We start from the raw sequence: 19,485 nt of genomic DNA, 5'->3' as shown, positions 1-19,485 counted from the left end.
ACTTGATCAATTTAATTGTAATTTCCATTTACCTACTTCTCTATATCAAACAAATAAAATTAAAATTTTCTTTTGAAGTAGCAGCTCTTCCATCGGTATTTTCTTATGACGTTGTCACGTTCAACTATCGTCAGTAAACCGACTACAGACAACCAACCAAATTTTTTTGGATTAGTCTTTCTTTCCTTGCCTTTACTATGCAGTTATTAATACCATCACAAGGGGCTTTGACAAGATTACTTAACAGGGGGTCTAGCCATATATACCGAAAAGTTTTCTACATACACTACCGTAACTTGCGTAATTATATTGTCGAAATCGCTTCGTTCGTAGCCGAGAGACGTTACTACACTACCGCAAAGTCGTATGCGTATCTTCGAGCTGCTGTTCGTAGCACCTTATTCCGTTAAATTGTCTGGATTGATTTAATGTATTCCTAATGTCACATTTACCTAATAAAAGTAAAAACTTTTTAACTTGTTAACAATTTTCGATTATAGTGGAATTTATGGTAAGATGTAAAGTGGCATAATATTTGAATAAAACACAGACTAGTGTGAATACTGAAATAAGTGTTTGGTTAAATTCTCAATGAAATTAAATTATGACCATTGATTAACTTTTGATTCGATATTGGTGCTCCAAGATCTTAGATATAAATTTAAGTTTCATGCTGATTTTAAGTTAATATTTATATCAATTAACTTTTTTTGTATCAGTGATTTAGTACTAGTTAATATGTGAATGCAAAACCTATTTAAGTAAGGAATTAATAAACATTGTATATTATGTATTTGATAGTTTTATTTAACTTACCTGGAAATGAATTTGATAATGAGGATTATTTTATGAATAGTAAAAAATAAAAAGGAGCGAAGTAAGAAATAATGGTTGGTTAAGTAACATCAAGAACACGAAACAGTAAACTATGTTCTGCCACATTTAATCGTAATAAGTTCAGCAATTGAAATTTGAATGAGATATTTATTATAAACAATCTGTATTTGTAGATTTTGGGAAGAATTATATCTTTACAATAATTATTATTCTTTACAATCGTTGTGTTAAGAAAACAAATATATACACTATACTACTGTAGGTGATTAGTACGTGTCGTCATGAAACAATAATTCGTTCTGAAAAGAACAGTTAATTGCGTTACCGTTAGGACAACTTTTTGCCGCGCCTCGATTTTATTGTCTACGCACCCTTCGCATCTTGGTACCACATGTTTACCACTAGTGGCCAGGTAGGATAATTTTTGTATATAAGTCTGCAGTTTTTGAAAATTAAACACATTCCACATTCCATCTTCACCTCTTCTCAACGAATTATTAGGAAGTTTTATTTTAACCAAATAAGGACCAATCAACATAATACAAAACAACCTAAAGTGGTGACCCCGAGAAGAACACCAAGAAAATTGAAGATGACGAACACAGAAAATTCCGGTGCAGAGCGTCAAGTTTCATCACATCCGTCGAGCCAAGAAGTCTCCGGTATCTCACTGTCGCTCCGTGTCCCACCATTCTGGCGCGACCAGCCGCTCCTCTGGTTCTGCAGTTTCGAAGCAGCAACCGCCGATCTGAAACGAAGCCAGGCCCAGCTCGCCCAGATGGTCATCGCACAGCTTGAAAAGCAAGATATCCAAAACATCGCTGATCTCATTTGCTCGCCGCCGGAAGCAGATTACTACAACGCCATTAAAGACCGTTTAATATCGCTATACGAAGAATCTAACAGCGCACAAACGAAGAAGCTACTGTCGCAAGTTGAGCTTGGAGACCAGAAACCCAGCCAGCTGATGAGGCAAATGAAGCAGCTTAACAAGGACAAATTTCCCGAGAGCACCATCAAAATGATGTGGCTCGAGCATCTGCCGCCACACATTCGTTCCGTGCTAGCCGTCAGCGAAGCGTTTAAAATCAAAACGACGCTTGACGACCTGACCTTGCTCGCGGACAAGATGATGGAAGTCCACACGCCGTCGCAACACATCGCTGCCGTCGCAACGCCTTTCACACCTGTAGCATCGCCACCAATTCTAGAACAACCAACCATCGACACCCTCATCGGTGAAATAAGAAGGTTGTCTTTGGAAGTTGCCGAGCTACGAGTACAACCGCGCGACAACTACCGCAACAGTCGTTCTCGCTACCATTTACAATCACGCTCGCGGAAGGCATCAACAAAGCGCAACGAAAACCGACGAGAGTCGCAGATGGAAGATCGAAGCCGAAAAAAATCTCCAATGCCGTACTGCTATTACCATCATCGCTACGGTATGGACGCGAAGAAATGCACACCACCATGCAGTTTCAAGCCCATAAATCAGTCGGAAAACTAAAAGTAACGCTGGCCGCGGCGGGAACCGGCGTTACCGAATCATCACACCGCCTTTTCGTTACCGACAGGGTAACGAAACTTACCTTTTTGGTCGACACAGGAGCCAATATCTCCGTGCTACCAAAGACAAAAGGCTCACGTGAAAAACCACTGCCATTTCAACTCTACGCCGCCAACAACACGGTCATTCCAACATACGGAGAGAAGTCACTCCAACTCGATCTTAACCTCCGAAGACCATACACATGGAAATTCGTCGTAGCAGATGTGTCTAAGGCAATCCTGGGAGCAGATTTCTTGCAGCACCACCACCTCATTGTCGACGTAAAAAACAGAAGACTGATCGACGGGAAAACAAAACTGGTAACAAACGCTCAACTCAGTACTGCAGACATACCTACAGTTCGTAGTATTGACATTGAGCAAAATTACCACAGCATTCTAGCAGATTTCCCAGGCACAACCAGAATCACTTCAATGAAGCTTAGTCCCAAACATTCCGTTGAACACTTCATTGAAACAAATGGACCGCCCCTTCACTGCAAGCCACGCCCCATTGCACCGCATCGTTACGAAATGGTCAGGAAAGAATTCCAAAACATGATCGATCAAGGGTTATGCAGACCAAGCAAAAGCCCTTGGGCATCACCTCTTCACGTCGTGCCAAAGAAGAATGGAGACCTACGCGTGTGTGGCGATTACCGAAGGCTCAACGCCATAACCAAGCCCGATCGGTATCCCATACCACGCATACGTGACTTCACATACCAACTCGCAGGGAAGAAAATTTTCTCCACACTCGACCTCAATCGCGCGTACCAACAACTGCCAGTCAGCGAGCAAGATGTGGAGAAAACCGCCATCATCACACCTTTTGGTCTTTTCGAGTTTCCACGCATGTGTCCTGGTCTAAAGAACGCCGGACAGACTTTCCAACGCTTTATTCACGAAGTACTGCGCGAACTCGACTTCGTATTCCCTTTCGTTGATGATCTACTCATAGCATCAATCGACGAGGAAGAGCACCGAAAACATCTACGCATCGTATTACAGCGACTAGAAGAATACGGCATCACCATCAACCCATCAAAATGTGTTTTCGGCCAGCCAACTGTCAAATTCCTCGGTCACCAAGTCACGGCGGAAGGAATACAGCCACCCCAAGAGAAGGTACAAGCTATTACAGACTTTCCAAAACCACAAACCGTAGAAGAACTACGACGTTTTCTCGGTATGATAAACTTTTACCGTGAAAATATCAAAGATGCCGCCACCATACAAGCGCCGTTAAATACCTACCTGCACAACGTCAAGAAGCGTGACAAAACTAAGATCGACTGGACCACTGAATCAACGCAAGCTTATGAAGCATGTAAAGAGAGCATAAAAAACGCCGCTTTACTTGCTCATCCGTCTCACCAGGCGACACTTGCTATATTCAGCGACGCTAGCGACAAAACAGCTGGTGCCGCACTCAACCAATTTATCAACAACTCATGGCAACCACTCGGCTATTTCTCGAAGAAATTCACCGACGCACAGACTCGCTACAGTACCTACGATCGAGAGCTACTCGCTATCTACATGGCTGTTAAACATTTCCGCAAAATGTTCGAGGGACGAGAAATAATAATATTCACCGACCACAAGCCGCTAACTTTCGCTTACACAAAAACAAATACAAACAGCGAATCACCGAGACGCACCCGACAGCTACTTTATATCAGCGAATTTACCACTGATATACGACACGTTAGTGGATCTCAAAATGCAGCCGCAGATGCATTATCACGTGTCGAAGCAATCACCTGTCCATCGCCGATCGACTACAATCTACTTGCTGAAGCTCAAGAACGCGATAGCGATACCATTAAGGCACTCAGTCTACAGAGCAACTTATGTTTCAAGAAAGTCAACCTGCCCGTCTCAAATATCAAATTACACTGCGAAACTTCAACCTCACAGTTACGTCCGTACCTACCAGAAGAATACCGACGTACCGCATTCAACGCAGTACATAACGTTAGCCACCCTGGAATCAAGACTACGAGAAAATTAATTACGCAACGTTACTTTTGGCCCTCAATGAACGCAGACGTCGGCAAGTGGGCAAAAGTATGCCTACAGTGTCAGCGCGCCAAAATACAACGCCACACATCAAGTCGATTATCAATTTTTTCACCAACCGAACGATTCGAACACGTTCACATTGATATCGTTGGTCCGCTACCTACCGCGGCCAGCGGTCATCGATACCTCGTGACAATGATCGACAGAGCAACAAGATGGCCCGAAGCATACCCATTATGCGAAATATCAGCTGAAGACGTCGCCAAAGCGGTATACGAAGGTTGGATTTCCCGTTTCGGTTGTCCTGTAACAATAACAACGGACCAAGGACGCCAATTTGAAAGCAGAGTATTTGCATCTCTTTCTCGCTTACTAGGAATCGAAAAAACGCGTACAACTTCATACCACGCACAGTGTAACGGTATCATCGAACGATGGCACCGTGTCCTTAAAGCCGCATTAAAAGCAAGACTACAGACCGCAAGAAGCTGGATCAACGAGCTTCCAACCGTCCTACTCGGATTACGCGCCGCTATGCGAAGTGACACCGGCGTAAGCGCCGCCCAACTTACCTACGGATGCAACATACGCTTACCCGGTGATTTCTTATCAACGACCCGCAATGACGTCATCATGGACTCTGGCTACATCGATCAGCTGCGCGACGCAATACGTAACCTGCAACCAATGCCGAGTCAACCACACAGCAACACAAAACCCATATTTGTTCACCGCGACCTGCAAACATGTGAATACGTATTCGTACGCATAGACGCCGTAAAGAAGCCATTACAAGCACCTTACGACGGACCCTATCGCGTGCTGAAACGAGACAGCAAGATATTCACGCTGCAGTTACCTAACCGTGAAATGAATATCTCTATCGACAGACTCAAACCTGCCTACACTATCGCCGAGCAAGATGTGCCTACTGATACAACAACGAGTACCTGCAACAAGCAAAACACATCAAGTGCGAGCGAACTACATGAACCATCAAATAGCCTGAAACATCAAAATGACAACACCCTGAAACATCAAAATGACAACACCCTGAAACATCAAGATGACAACAACCTGAAACAACAAGACACTGGGAACACCTCAATACCTACAAGAACAACTCGCCGAGGCCGCGTTATACGCCTGCCGGTACGCTTCGCTAGAGGGGGAATCCTGTAGGTGCTAATCACCTACGTGTCGTCATGAAACAATAATTTGTTCTGAAAAGAACAGTTAATTGCGTTACCGTTAGACCACGATGTCGAACTGTTCTGAGAAGTACACGTTCATACCCTTCGACGGTTGCGCGCAACAAAAAGGACCTCGATTTTATTGTCGACGCACCCTTCGCATCTTGGTACCACATGTTTACCACTAGTGGCCAGGTAGGATAATTTTTGTATATAAATCTACAGTTTTTAAAAATTAAACACATTCCACATTCCATCTTCACCTCTTCTCAACGAATTATTAGGAAGTTTTATTTTAACCAAATAAGGACCAATCAACCTAAACCAAAACAACCTAAAGTATCAATATGTCCAGACCCCATATGAAAATGAAAGGCTACCAACATATTGTCGACTTCAATATATACCAGTGCCGCCAGATCAGGGGATTTCCCTCTAGGTTTAGGGGTTTTTCAACCGAGTTAGGGGCATAATAGGGGGAAATAATATTTAGGGGTTAATTAATATCTAATAATAATTATACCGAATAAAACTTGAACCCGTCAATCCATTTTTTATTACAGATACTTTGCGTAATGCCTATCATTGCCCAAAAATCCCGACATGACCACCGCTTTAAAGAATCGCGCCATAGCCCATGCCACCATCCGTTTGTTGAGGGCATCCTAGGGGATACCTGGGGGGAAATGAAATCAATCTAGGGGTACGTCGCCGAGACCATCTGGCAACACTGATATATACTAGTACTATCTAATCTGTGCTTTAAATTTTTACTAAGTATTGATTTATGGCTGACGCACAAACCGTGCAGGCCAAGAAAGGGATAAAAAAAAAGGATTGATTTGTTTTGATTGTGAATAAAAGCAATTCATAATCCATTTAATTTACACTACAATTAATTTATAAAGCTTAAAGGTTTTGGTATCTTGTACGATGTCATCAATTATTCAAAGAGACGACAACATTCCACTAGCTGACGATGATCCTCAAGTAATTATTAGCGATGAAGTTGATAATAATCGTTTGGACCACGGAAGGTCCATGGACTCTTTACCGAGCTCTTACACAGGATCTTCAAGTCCAGGATTGAATGGTCCCCCAAGCTTTGAACCTGATTCAGGAATTGATGAACAAGAAGAAAAGGCCCGGCTCATCTCCCAAGTTTTGGAGTTACAAAATACTTTAGATGGTAAGGAAATACCATAAATAGGTTTATTTTTGTGCCTCTTAAATCCCTATAATAAATTGTTGCATAAATATATGGTATCTTCTTTTTCTTGTTTCAGATTTGTCACAAAGAGTGGACTCTGTCAAAGAAGAAAATTTAAAACTGCGTTCGGAAAATCAAGTGCTAGGTCAATACATTGAAAATCTCATGTCTGCATCATCTGTCTTTCAATCAACAACATCTGCAAAACAGTAAAATATTTATTATCTTTCTAGGTACATAGTATTGACTTATATACTCTATCAAATATTTCACTCTGGAGGTGTAATGATTAATTGTCTATTTCTATAGATTGTTTTTGGGCACAAATAGCTTAATAATATATTTCTCAGAGGTTAAATGCTGCTTATGCATAATTATGATGACGAGCCATAACTATTTAAAGTAATGTTGCAATGCCTAAGTGTAAAAGTGCATTATAAATTACTTAGCCTATTGATGATGATTTTTGTGTATTTTATTTTTATGTTGCTTCATGAATTTAAGCAGTATTGTTAAATTGTGTAAGAATAAAATATTCTGTTGCCTATGTAGGCAATTCCAATTTCCAATTTGTATTTATCAGATACCCAATTTTGTAATAAAGGCTTCATGGTATGTCATTGTAGATTTATAAAATATGTAACTATAGAATTAATATTTTAAGCTTTTAAATATTTATTAAAATGTATTTAAAGTTTGTATCATTATCATAGTTATTAGCCACTATATGATCATTATTTATTTTGCCTATATCTGATTTCTTTAATTTTATAACTCAAATAAATTTATGTCATATTGCTTAAATAAAATTGGATCAAAATTACTTATGAAGATGTTATTAAATTTGAAAAAAAAAGAACTGAGTCACATTAAAATAATGCATCATTAATTTTATTAACATAAGCAATTTTATTTTTTACAATTAAATGATCTTAAATAATATATATAAAACTTTTTTATCTTAAAATGATAGAATAGATCGATAGTGATAGAAGATAAATTCCATCACATTTTTTTAATAGAAATTTAGACCTTAGGTATAATCAGCAGATCTTATTTTCCTAGCAAAGTGGCTATATTTCTGCAGAATTTTAAAAATGCTTATCTATAATTGCAATGTTTTTGGGGAGCTTTTAGGAAGAGAAAAGAATATACCGAATTTACGCTTTATAAAGTTGCAAGTGGTGGGCAGATTCCGAAAATGGAGTTGAAGTGACAAAAACTAAGAGTAAAGAGAAATATACCCAAGTTTAATTATTAAAGTCTCGAAACGAAACGTACTATCAGTGATGAATAATTAATTAATATAACATACTTATTTTAAATAACGTAATGCGACCAAACCGCTCGACTGAAGAATTGAATCCATGTTTCGTTGTTTTAATACGATCTGATACAAAAATTGATTGATTCTAACGATCCGATCTGTAAAGAGAACAGCATTGGCCAAATCCAACATCACTAATTTCCAGTCTATAAAATTTACGGTTTCGGTAATCTGTTTGAAGTTTCCTTTCAGTCAGTTTTTGACCGATACTTTACGTAGACGTAAACTCGATTGAAGAATTGAATCCATGTTTCGTTATCTATTTCTCATCATTATTTTTATACGATCTGATAAAAAAATTGATTGATTCTAACGATCCACGATCCGATCTGTAAAGAGAACAGCATTGGCCAAACCCAACATCACTAATTTCCAGTCTGTAAAATTTCCGGTTTCGGTAATCTGTTTGAAGTTTCCTTTCAGTCAGTTTTTGACCGACACTTGGTGTGGACGTGCGCGGCTCAATTATATGTTTTCTTTTTCCCTAATTTAATTATTTGATTTCTGACCATGCCGAAAAAATTAAAAGTCGTTGTGAAATCTCTATATTCTCATGAAATACGCAAAGATGTTAGTTTGGAAAACTTAAAATCGTTAAAACTTGAAGATGCGTGGCCGTTCATCAGGGAGGAAATTGAAACGGAGATCGGTAGCAGTCAGCTCGTCTGTATACCTCATATTACAGAGGCCGATCTTTACAAAGTTACTTCTCTATTTGTCCCTAATGACAAGCCAACAAATGGTAAAATGTTCTCACCTCTTGGAGAGCTTAAAATGAACATAAACATGGCCAAGTCAGACCCGCATTATGTCAGCTGGTTAAATGAGAGTGATTTCCAAGATACTTCTTTCAAATTCCCTCATGAGAGTGTGAAGGTATCCTACCTTATTGTTTTTATATAAGTTACTCATTTCACAACCTTTTCCAGAATTTGACCTTTGTTTGTCCCTTGTGTAGTGACCCTAATATTTAGCCTAATTTTAAAATTAGTTTAAAGTAGAAAATCTTAATGGGCCTGTAAATTATTTTATTAAAACTCAGAAATCTCATTATTTGCCAGTAATTATAATATCCGAAGTGCACATTATTGGTATGTAATATTTTTTAGACAATAATACCTTTTTGGAGATGGGTTTTTAGTTATCTATTGATTCTAATAAAATTGTAATAATTTTATGCCCAAGAAATGTATCTCTATTTCACAACATTCTTACAGATAACTTTACAAGATGAGTCAATTAAGAATAAAGTTAGAGTTATTATGGTGAGCTTCAATAGAACAATTATTCCAAACAATAAGGATCTTGTCAACAACATTTATTTGGATGTTGACAAACATAAAGGTTTTTATAATTTAATACTTTTTGTTATCACATAATTTGATTACTAACAACTTAAACACTGCAAATTCTTTGTATCCATTATATGCACTTATTAGTGATGAAAGTTGCTAAAACTTATTTTAAATTAACTAAATTTGATAAAACTTATATTTTTAGAATTACAAGGCAAAAAATCTGTGTATATGATCACAAAAGTGCTCATGGCCAAAACCATTGAGTTCAGAGTGACTCAAGGTACATCTTCCAGAATATTTCACCTTGGAAATGCATCACCATTGGTCTTTGGCTTAGAGGAGTTCATGATTGGTGAGGATGGAAAACTAATTAGTAAAGTGAGTATTTAGGATAAGGTTTAATAGTTACACCAAACTATGCCTGCTGTATGTTATAAAAACCAATGTTTTTGATATATGGATTTATACTTAGCCCTAACTTTGACCCTGAATCTTAACTTTACCACATTGTTGATTTCTCAGTACACAACTGTAATAGGCAGGTGACATTTCTTTTTTTTTTGCAAAAATACTAATATAGTGGCAAAAAAAATGTCAAACTATTAAGTTAACAAAGGTAGAGATTGGAAGTAATTTTTTCAAACTTATACTACATATATTGATGTTGTTTCCTGAAAGTTTCTGCAACATGTTTTTAAATTGATAAATAATTTTTAAAAAAGTTACTCAATTTTACAAAATAAAATATTGCAAATAGTGACATGACTAACAAGGTAGTAACAAGAATTGTATGATTTATATGAAACAACAAACAAATATGAATGAATAATCCCTCTTACTATGACCGGCAAGAGTGACCTTGTGTTTTTGTGTCAATAGTGATAATTTAACTTCCTGTTAATACCACATTAGGATTGTCTAATCATTTATCAAGAATCTATAGTTTATAATAAAGTTATTAAATCATGAAATTTAATAATTGAAATCAATAAGACATCAAATATCTTATAAATAATAAATTTTACCTTCATGAGGCTACATATAGAATAGTTTTTTCATAAATCACAATAAAATATGTTACTGTCCATCTAGCAAGAACATGCTTAGTTGCCCTAGCATACATAGCATACTCATTAATGTGATATATCTAGGTTGAGTTATAAAATATTGCTAATTATAATATTTATTCAAATAATATAATTTTCATAAATTCATATTGTAACAAAGTGTTAAATTACTACTGGATCTGAAGCCATGTATTTGCTGACTAAAGTATACTAAGATAGTTTTCACAATACATTAAGGTGCTTTCCCATAATCCTGATATCTGAATTACATTCTTATCTGTGATACAAGATAAGATAGCTTTTATGATAGTCCTTTTATAACTTATGTCTGCAACCTAAAATTATTATTATTATATTACAATATTTGATTTTATACAATTAAGAACTAGCTGATAAATGCAGTTTTTTGGATACATACTATAATAATTTTTAATCAAAATATGTATTTGGTGCCAGCCACTTTTTATTGGAGAAAAAGCTATTACATTTGTAGTTTGTTAAATAGTGTGTATTAAGTACTTAAAGGCACTAAGTCTCCCGACGTCGACATAGTTATCAATTACATAAATTGGTTTTGGCTATTATTTAAATTATAATAAGCCTTATGAATACTTTCTGGCAAATTTCCCATAGCTATTCAAAGAATTTCCGTCACATTGCTTATAAGATGACCTGTAAAATACTACTTTGTTAATCATTGGCATACTTCTTAAGTGATAGAATTATTTTTATTACATATATTTAACGTAATTCGGAGAGAATTATCGTTGTTTATAGTTGTAGTAGTGTATATAGTTGCAACAATAAAAGGTTAATAGCAGGTAATTAAAATACTATGAGTTACTTGAAGGTCATCGATAAATCAATACGGTATTATTTACGTTCCGACGTTGCTCACTTGCCGTTACACATATTAAAAAAAAACATTAAAATTTTCCAACCGCGAAGATTTCAAGGCGTTTATTTTAAGATATATATTTCGATTGATAATTTACACGATGAAAAATTAATATACACGATGCAGTGACGATTTTAGTAACTCTCGTTCGGTGAGTGTAATTTTTTTCAATAATCATACAAGACCTTAACATCATCTCTATATATAAAATTCTCGTGACACAATGTTTGTTCCCACACTCCTCCGAAAGGGATCGACCGATGCTTATGAATTTTTGTATGCATATTCAGGAAGTCTGAGAATCGGCTACTATCTATTTTTCAAACCCCTAAGTGATACAGCGAAACAAATTAATAAACTTATCCTAAATATGTATGGAAATTGTAAAGTTCTTAATCCAAAAATAGTAGGCTTTGGTTAATTGAAAATTTAATTATATCAAAAAAAAAGCGACGGCATTAAACAAAATATAAATCGACTCTCTTTTGTTAAAACTTCTATAGGAACAAATAATTATAGGAGACCAAAAGTTAAGAAAAAGGGGGTACCTTTATTTTATAAGGACAAACAAACATTTAAAATCAATATTCTGTCGAAATACATAGTATTCTCGGCTCAAGACACTGAATTTCAAAAATTACGCATATTGAATTTGAAAAAATAATGAGTTATATACTAAATGACGTATTATTTATGTGGACGTAGTTAGTAACTAGTTGTCACGTAGAGGAAATCTACAATTCTCAAGTCAAGGTCACATTTGTTTATTATAAATTATATTGTTCGAAAAATATCTTAACTAAAATAATTATATTCACTTATGCTACTACTTGCTAAAGTGAAAGTCTTACACAGTATTTAAATGATGTTATAGTTTTATATAAGTTAAGGTTAATTGTTTAATACTTGCAATTTTTTTTAATGTACGGAATTATTTTAATTCATTTACTGTCTCATCTATAAAATCTTTAGCTACAAAACTATGTTTATGTATAAACTGATTTTAGCAATATAAATTCTGGCTTAAGTGAGGCTTGTTTTAATGGCTGAGACTGCTAACCATTATCAACATAAAATAAATTGTGTAGAGAAAAGTAAAATTAATATTAAAGAAAAAATTAAAAAGTTTCAGGTTCCACCGAGATTTGAACTCGGATCGCTGGATTCAAAGTCCAGAGTGCTAACCATTACACCATGGAACCGATACTAGCTCTTTCGAATTTCAGTAATTCTTTCTCAATTTTACCGCTGTATTTTTGTGTAATTTTTTTATTTTTTTTTTCAGCAACCAGTTACAATTAAATCCAAATTTCTTAACTGGCAGAAACTACATCCATCAGACCAGTTGTATATTGCCGAGAAAGTCACAGAAAGTGAAGAATAAAAATAGTAAAAGAGACTAGAATTAATAGCCTGTGAAGGCTTGCATTTCAAAATACTTTAGGTATTTCGCTTTTAAAGCAATGTTTTAAAGTAGGTGGTAGTTCTCTTGCTAAAGCAATGAGGTAGAATAATTATTCATTATTTATAATTTGTACTTAGTACGTAGTCATACGTACCCTTATTCATATACTTTTATTATTCATATGTGTAGGTAGTTTGCGTGTTACTTAAATTTCATGTTGAAACTTTAAATGTACAATACTTTTCATGTTTAATTGCCTATGTGATGTCACTTTGTTTATCAAATATTTCCTCATATCATTTGTCATCACAATTCATAAGAAATTGAACTGAAACATTAATCTAGTAAATAGGAACTTGTGTTATTAACTGCTCAGCACTAATGTTACATTTATAGAAAAGTAATAAAATATTATGTGTATCTGATAAATGAGCCTTACACACTAACACTATGAAATATGCAACAACAATATCAAGAGGTTGACTATTATAATTAAATTTGTTGTATCTCATTTATTAATGTAATCTAGGGATTATTCAAGTGAGTAAATATAAGTGAAAGCTAATATTTATTGGTAAAAGTGAAAAAAAATTAATTAATTATTAATTAGTTTTTACACATTCCTTAATGCTGGCAATATTTGTGATTATTTATACTTCTGTGATTATTTCTAACCACTAATCAGTTATATTTTGTGATACTTAAGTACTTAACATTTTTGTGTAATATGTTTTTTGTTGATATATATAAACAAACAGTATTTAAATAAATTGAGTGTTTAAATAAATGTTTTTTTTTCTTTGACTGCTTTTCTGTAGTGTATTATTTAATATTAAAATTTATTAAAATGGCAATTGAATCTATGATGCACTAATTTAAAACTTTCTACAGCCACTAGGACTAGTAACCAGTAACTCTAATTTGACTTTTTAATCTATTTTTAAAGGAAAAATACAAATCTGCATTAATAATAGTAATTTATTATCCAAAGTAATTTTCTAGTATTTCTTTATTGTTTTTCTAATAAGAGCCATTCTCTGTTTATGTGCTTCTGTTACGGGGGCCCTCTTGTAGGGTCTTAGGTCGTCATTGCCAAAGCCAGGTATCCACATATTCCATTGTCTCTCTGAAAATAATAGACAATTGTAGTGTCTAAATCATTTGTTCCAACCATGTAAAATACATTTCTAGATTCCACACATGGATATAGGTATAAAGATCAGCGTACAATAGAGCCTATTTTAAAGGGTATACCCGTTTATTTAAAAATTTTGAGGATTTATTCAGCAGTCTATATAAGTGTGCCCCATAGTGAAAACATAAAAATATTTTAAGAACCAATTACAATTTAAGTTAAATATGTAGTCAACATGTTTTAAATCAACTAAAAAGCAATAATAAATTCATGTCTTTTACAAAATAAAAGGTTCTGAAGTCACCTAAATGTAACTGAACATCTTTTAGCTCCACTGTTGGAGCATGTCTATGTTTAGCAAGTGAACAGGCAGCATTTAGTGTAGTGTCAATAAAGTCATCAGCTAACTGCAGCAACATCTCTTCCACCTCTTCATCTAGTTGAACTGTGGGGTCCACTTCTCTAACTAATTCTTGTAATCGGGGTCTGCTTAAGAGCTAAAATTAAATACCATTTATCAGATCTAAATGAATGCTTGAGTTTCATATTAAATGTTTTTTTTTGTGAATAGCAATACATTATTCTAATCAACAGAAAGTACAAACAACATTTGATTCTACAGCAATGCTTGATTAAATATTAATTATTGACTAACTAGTTAATAAGTTTATTCTGCACTATATACTTTAAAAATGCAAATTGACAATAAGATATCGATTTGCACTTTTAAAGCGTTATACCTGTGTTGTTTGATCGCCAGATCCTTGATTGGTTTTTGTTGATACTTGTGCTTGGCCCATTGGACTATGCTGCGATGGGGAGCCTTGTATTGACGATGTTTGTAATTGTGGACTTTGAAGTGGATTATTCACATATTGTATGGTTCCTGGAGTCATACCTCCAATTGTAGGCATATTTGCTCCTTGCGACATTTACACCAAGTTCACACAATTTAATTCGCACTAAAAGTTTAAAGATTCTACTAAAGTTTCCCAAGGGTTATTAATTATTATTATAAAAAAAAATCTCTTAATTGTTTTGTTTGTAAAACAAATACCACACAATACATTAAACCATTATTTATACTATATAGTGAAAAAACTTAGTTGTACTCTGTAGACGTTATAGTTGAGACTTGAAACGTCATGGGGCTTAGACAAGATGACTTAACAGTAGTGTATGTAAAAAGTCGGACGCAACATTTTTGTTATTATCATATAATTGCGGCACTGTAGCATCTCTTGGCTGCAAACGAAGCGTTTTTGACAGTACAATTACGTAAAAGCGGTAGTGTATTTAGAAAACTGTGTGTGTTGTTTTTATTGTGTCACCCTCTTTGTTTTAGGTAACTCTGCTTAGATTAAATTCAATTTATTAAAACTATCCTGACCGTATTAGACTTAGAACGCGTCATTGGCGGAATTATGATTTACACAGAAGTCGCCATTATTAAAATAAAGTTCTGAAGTGAAAACTGTGTGATGTTGGTCAAAACATCAACGGACAACCGTCAGCGTTGCGTCAAGTATAAGATTTTTATAATAAGCTGTTTTAATTATTTACAAATTATAAATAATAAAAAACGAAGGAAACTAATCGCGACATAACATAAATGATTGAATTGAATTGAATGACAAAAAAAAATCAGAATAATTACGTAAGGGGAAAAATAAATAAAATTATAGTTTAATGTAATAATAGAATTTACAATAAACATACTTATAATACTATATACAAGGGGATTAAAATCTCTTAAAGTAAAGAAATGTTGGTAGGAAGGGGAAAAGAGAGAGATACTAAAGAAGTATATAAAAAAGAGTGGTCATATTTAAGACAAGAAAAGAACACATGATTCAGGTCAGAATAGCTCTCGCCACACTTCACCCTCACAGCGGAAGGCTGATAACATCCTTATTTCCCAGACAACAATAGTTTGGCAAACTATGGCATTTTGGGAAAGGAAGTCTGTACACCCTGCAAGAAACGACCCTTAATCCAGCCGCTCTCTTTCCAACACATTCGACGATTTGTGTAGATATATGCCGGCTAAAGCAGCAAGATCATGGCCAAAATTCTAATTCTAAGCATTATTGGCCAAACTGTCAGCTTTCACATTTTCAGGGATTCCCCAGTGACTAGGTACCCGACAAAATGATATTACATAGTTGTGAAATTGACAGTGCAACAGCTTTCTCTTACATTCAAATATTATATTAAAAAATTGGTTTTGCTTTAGTGAACATTTTGCTAATATGCTATGCAGTGTTTCTTGATCTTTCGAAGGCTTTTGACCTGGTCAGATACGACTTGTTGTGGGGTAAGTTAAGGCAGACGGGCGTACCGGGACCTTACGTGGACCTGTTCTCCCATTGGTACGAGCATCAGACCAATCAGATAAGATGGTCAAACACACTGTCGGAAGAGTACAGGTTGGAATGCGGGGTGAGGCAGGGGGGTTTAACCTCACCCGCACTATTCAACCTGTATATAAATGAGCTGATAAGGGCACTCGGTGGCGCACGTGTCGGCTGCTCGATTGATGGTCACTGTATGAACAGCATCAATTACGCTGACGACATGGTGCTACTGAGCCCATGGTCGGTGCCATCCGGCGTTTATTGTCCATCTGTGAGAGGTACGCAGAATCTCACGGGCTCCGTTATAATGTTAAAAAAAGTGAACTGCTCGTCTTTAAGGTAGCAAAGAAAAAACCGACTTATGTGCCACCAGTAACGCTCGGAGGTGTTCCACTGAAGAGGGTTACGGAGTTCAAGTACCTTGGCCATATTGTAACTGAACACCTTAAAGACGATGCAGATATTGAAAGGGAACGGAGAGCGTTGGCTGTCCGCTGCAATATGCTGGCCCCCAGGTTCTACCGTTGTACCGCACAGGTTAAGGTAACCTTGTTCAAGGCATTTTGCCAGTCCTTTTATACATGTGCCCTGTGGGTTGGATATACGCGGCGGGCATACAATGCTCTCCGGGTGCAAAATAATAAAGCTTTCAGGATGTTGTTGGGGCTCTTGCGGTACTGTAGCGCGTCGGGTATTGCGTATTGGGTACGCGTCGCTGTTTTGAGAAACTGGGTTCATATACATGCCTATGTACCTGGTACCTCGAATCAACGGAGGTTTTTGAATTAAATGTTTTAATAATTTTGCTAACATAGTTATAAGTGTCTCTACTAACAATATATGGATTTATAATGGTCTGAAATAAATGATTTATATTTTTATTTTATTTATTTATTATTTAATGGACATGCTGGAGCGCGCTCGAGATATAGATAGCCCTATGTATTTTATTATTGTACATATGTTAATCTGATTGTTTGCATTATGGGGGTGGTTGTGAGTAAGGGTTCAAAATGAATTCTTTTTTTCGAGCGCGTCATATTTTCTCCTAGATGTGTGGGTTTATAATCTGACGATTATCTGGAGGGATTCGCCTAATCTGTCAATTACATTTACAGTTTTTATTAATTTGAACTTAATTAATTGAGAAGTTCAGAAAATAGGAAAACTGTATGTTGTTCAAGTACAACTTGTATGTATAATTTTTTCTAATGTTCATTTTATTGATATTTTCAAAGTAGTTTCACCACAAAACACGCTTTATGAAAATATTACTCATAGTTAATATTTTTCAACTGATATAGGCATCATGCAGCGCCACGTATTAAACTTTTTTTCTTACTTCGGCTTGTGGGAATCGACAGATTATATATTTTTCGTCTTTCTTGAATTATTTCCTTCAAAAAAAAATCGGCCGCGCTCGAGAATGTCGAGATGACGCTTTTTTTGCAACTTTGCAGCCCTATCTTTTCGTCACTAGAAAATTGTCATTTGTGAAATATACACTTTTTAGCATCTAATAAATTGACCCGACTTTAATCTGACGCGTTCAAGACTATCTCATGATTTTTTTACTAATCTGATCCTTTACCCTTGACGGGCCACCATATATATGGGGCTCATATTTGGTGGAGGTACTTTACTGGGTACACGGTATCCCTCTGTATATTAATCTGCCACGTTGTAGTAAATCCCGAAATCCCCGCTTGGGCTCCCCTACTATAAGCTCTATAATGTACTTTTGGAATCAGTAAATACAACGGTTTTTTTTAGTTTGAAACACAGCACATATTTAAGAGCTTTTAGTAGCCTAGAACATTCAAGGGTAAAGACTGATGATTCTGGAGGTAATTTAATTTTCTGAACAACCAACACACCCATTGCAGTGTTTAGATTCATCTATATACATTGGATGCCAGTTGGGCAATTTACTATTGACATTGTAACTAAAAATTGCCTTGGCCTTAAAATCAGATTTTTTAATGCCAAGAGAAAAGCAAATCTCTAGAGAAAGAAGACCTCAACGGAGGAAGTACATAGAAATAATGTGTTCGGGCTTGTATTGTTTGAAATTCGGGAAACTTAATGATAGACAAGGTAAAGGTTTAGATATGTAAAGAGGGTAATTTTTGAGTAAGAAACACCAATTTGGAAATGAGGGGATTATTATGGAACTGGACAGTTCTAAAAATGAACCTATTTGACAGACATTCTAGACAAGACAAATTAAAAGAAGGGTTACAACATTCTATATGCAGGGTATTAACCGGGCTTGATTTCAAGGTACCAGAAAGAAGCCTGATAGCCCTAGACTGTATGAGGTCTAGTTTTCGAAAGCCAGCTACATTACCTGGATCTAAGACAAACGTCCCAAAATCCAGTTCCCTTCTAATGACAGCATTATACACCAACCTCAGTGTGGTCGGGTGATGAACCCACCAAACTACACTGAGATACCTCAGCATGTTCAAGTGTGGCTCACATTTACCAACCATAAATTCGCAGTGTGGTTGACCTGTTAGTTTAGAATCAAGTATAGCTCCTAAGAACGTATATAACTATACTTGATTATAAACGGGTAATATATCGCGATCACATGTTATAGTAGGTGAGGAAGGAGTTCGGGATTTAGTGAAAAGTACAACGCTCCCTTTTGAGAGAGACAGATCTAGGCCATTTGCATCTATCCAAGAGAAGGAAACATGTTGTTCAGCAATACTTACAGACATATCAGAGGCATAAAAAACCATATCATCGGCCTATTGTAATAAACTAAGTGAATATCCGACTGTACCTTCTAGGTCATGTGTATAAATATTGTACAATAAGGGACTCAGAACAGACCCTTGTGGCATGACCGTCAATACTAGCCTACTAGGCATGTAAGGGCCGCCAACGTCTAAAATAATTTTCCCCGCCAAAAAAAGATTTACAATGAAATTAGTTAAATATAAGGGACCTATAATTTATCTAATGAACTTTTTAGAATATGCAGCAACTACTGACTTTTTAGCTGAGAAAGCATTACACATTTTTATTTTCCTACTTGCCATGACAATCCGACATACCTATAACTTATGCTTGGTCACATTTTATCTCAAGTACCATCTCTGTAGAAGCACATAGACATTCATATTTTCATAGATGCATACAGTAATGCCTATGTGCCCAAACATTTG

The 19,485-nt window shown here is 35.7% G+C and overlaps 3 protein-coding genes and 1 non-coding gene across 4 annotated transcripts; 2 read left to right on the top strand and 2 right to left on the bottom strand.

The window, feature by feature from the left end:
• The first annotated feature begins 6,377 nt into the window (after window positions 1-6,377).
• Window positions 6,378-7,571, top strand: LOC123708846 (short coiled-coil protein homolog). Its single transcript, XM_045659780.1, has 2 exons — window positions 6,378-6,798; window positions 6,896-7,571. The coding sequence occupies exons 1-2, from the start codon at window positions 6,543-6,545 to the stop codon at window positions 7,030-7,032; spliced, it is 393 nt and encodes a 130-aa protein (XP_045515736.1). The 5' UTR covers window positions 6,378-6,542; the 3' UTR covers window positions 7,033-7,571.
• Window positions 7,572-7,861: 290 nt separating this feature from the next.
• LOC123712001 lies at window positions 7,862-13,561 on the top strand. The gene is made up of 4 exons (XM_045664905.1): window positions 7,862-9,022; window positions 9,364-9,490; window positions 9,647-9,822; window positions 12,695-13,561. The coding sequence occupies exons 1-4, from the start codon at window positions 8,657-8,659 to the stop codon at window positions 12,791-12,793; spliced, it is 768 nt and encodes a 255-aa protein (XP_045520861.1). The 5' UTR covers window positions 7,862-8,656; the 3' UTR covers window positions 12,794-13,561.
• On the bottom strand, window positions 12,540-12,611 carry Trnaq-uug. Its single transcript has one exon. It is a non-coding gene; the product is annotated as a tRNA-Gln (tRNA).
• Window positions 13,562-13,780: 219 nt separating the features above from the next.
• LOC123715627 (transcription initiation factor TFIID subunit 12) lies at window positions 13,781-15,100 on the bottom strand. The gene is made up of 3 exons (XM_045670813.1): window positions 14,690-15,100; window positions 14,254-14,446; window positions 13,781-13,940 (listed from the first exon to the last, which is right to left on the bottom strand). Exons 1-3 carry the CDS (start codon window positions 14,879-14,881, stop codon window positions 13,813-13,815), a joined length of 513 nt encoding a protein of 170 aa, XP_045526769.1. The 5' UTR covers window positions 14,882-15,100; the 3' UTR covers window positions 13,781-13,812.
• Between the last annotated feature and the right edge of the window lie 4,385 nt (window positions 15,101-19,485).

Source organism: Pieris brassicae, chromosome 1 (assembly GCF_905147105.1).
Source record: "Pieris brassicae chromosome 1, ilPieBrab1.1, whole genome shotgun sequence".
Lineage (NCBI taxonomy): Eukaryota > Metazoa > Arthropoda > Insecta > Lepidoptera > Pieridae > Pieris > Pieris brassicae.
This window is presented reverse-complemented; position numbering and strand designations above follow the sequence as displayed.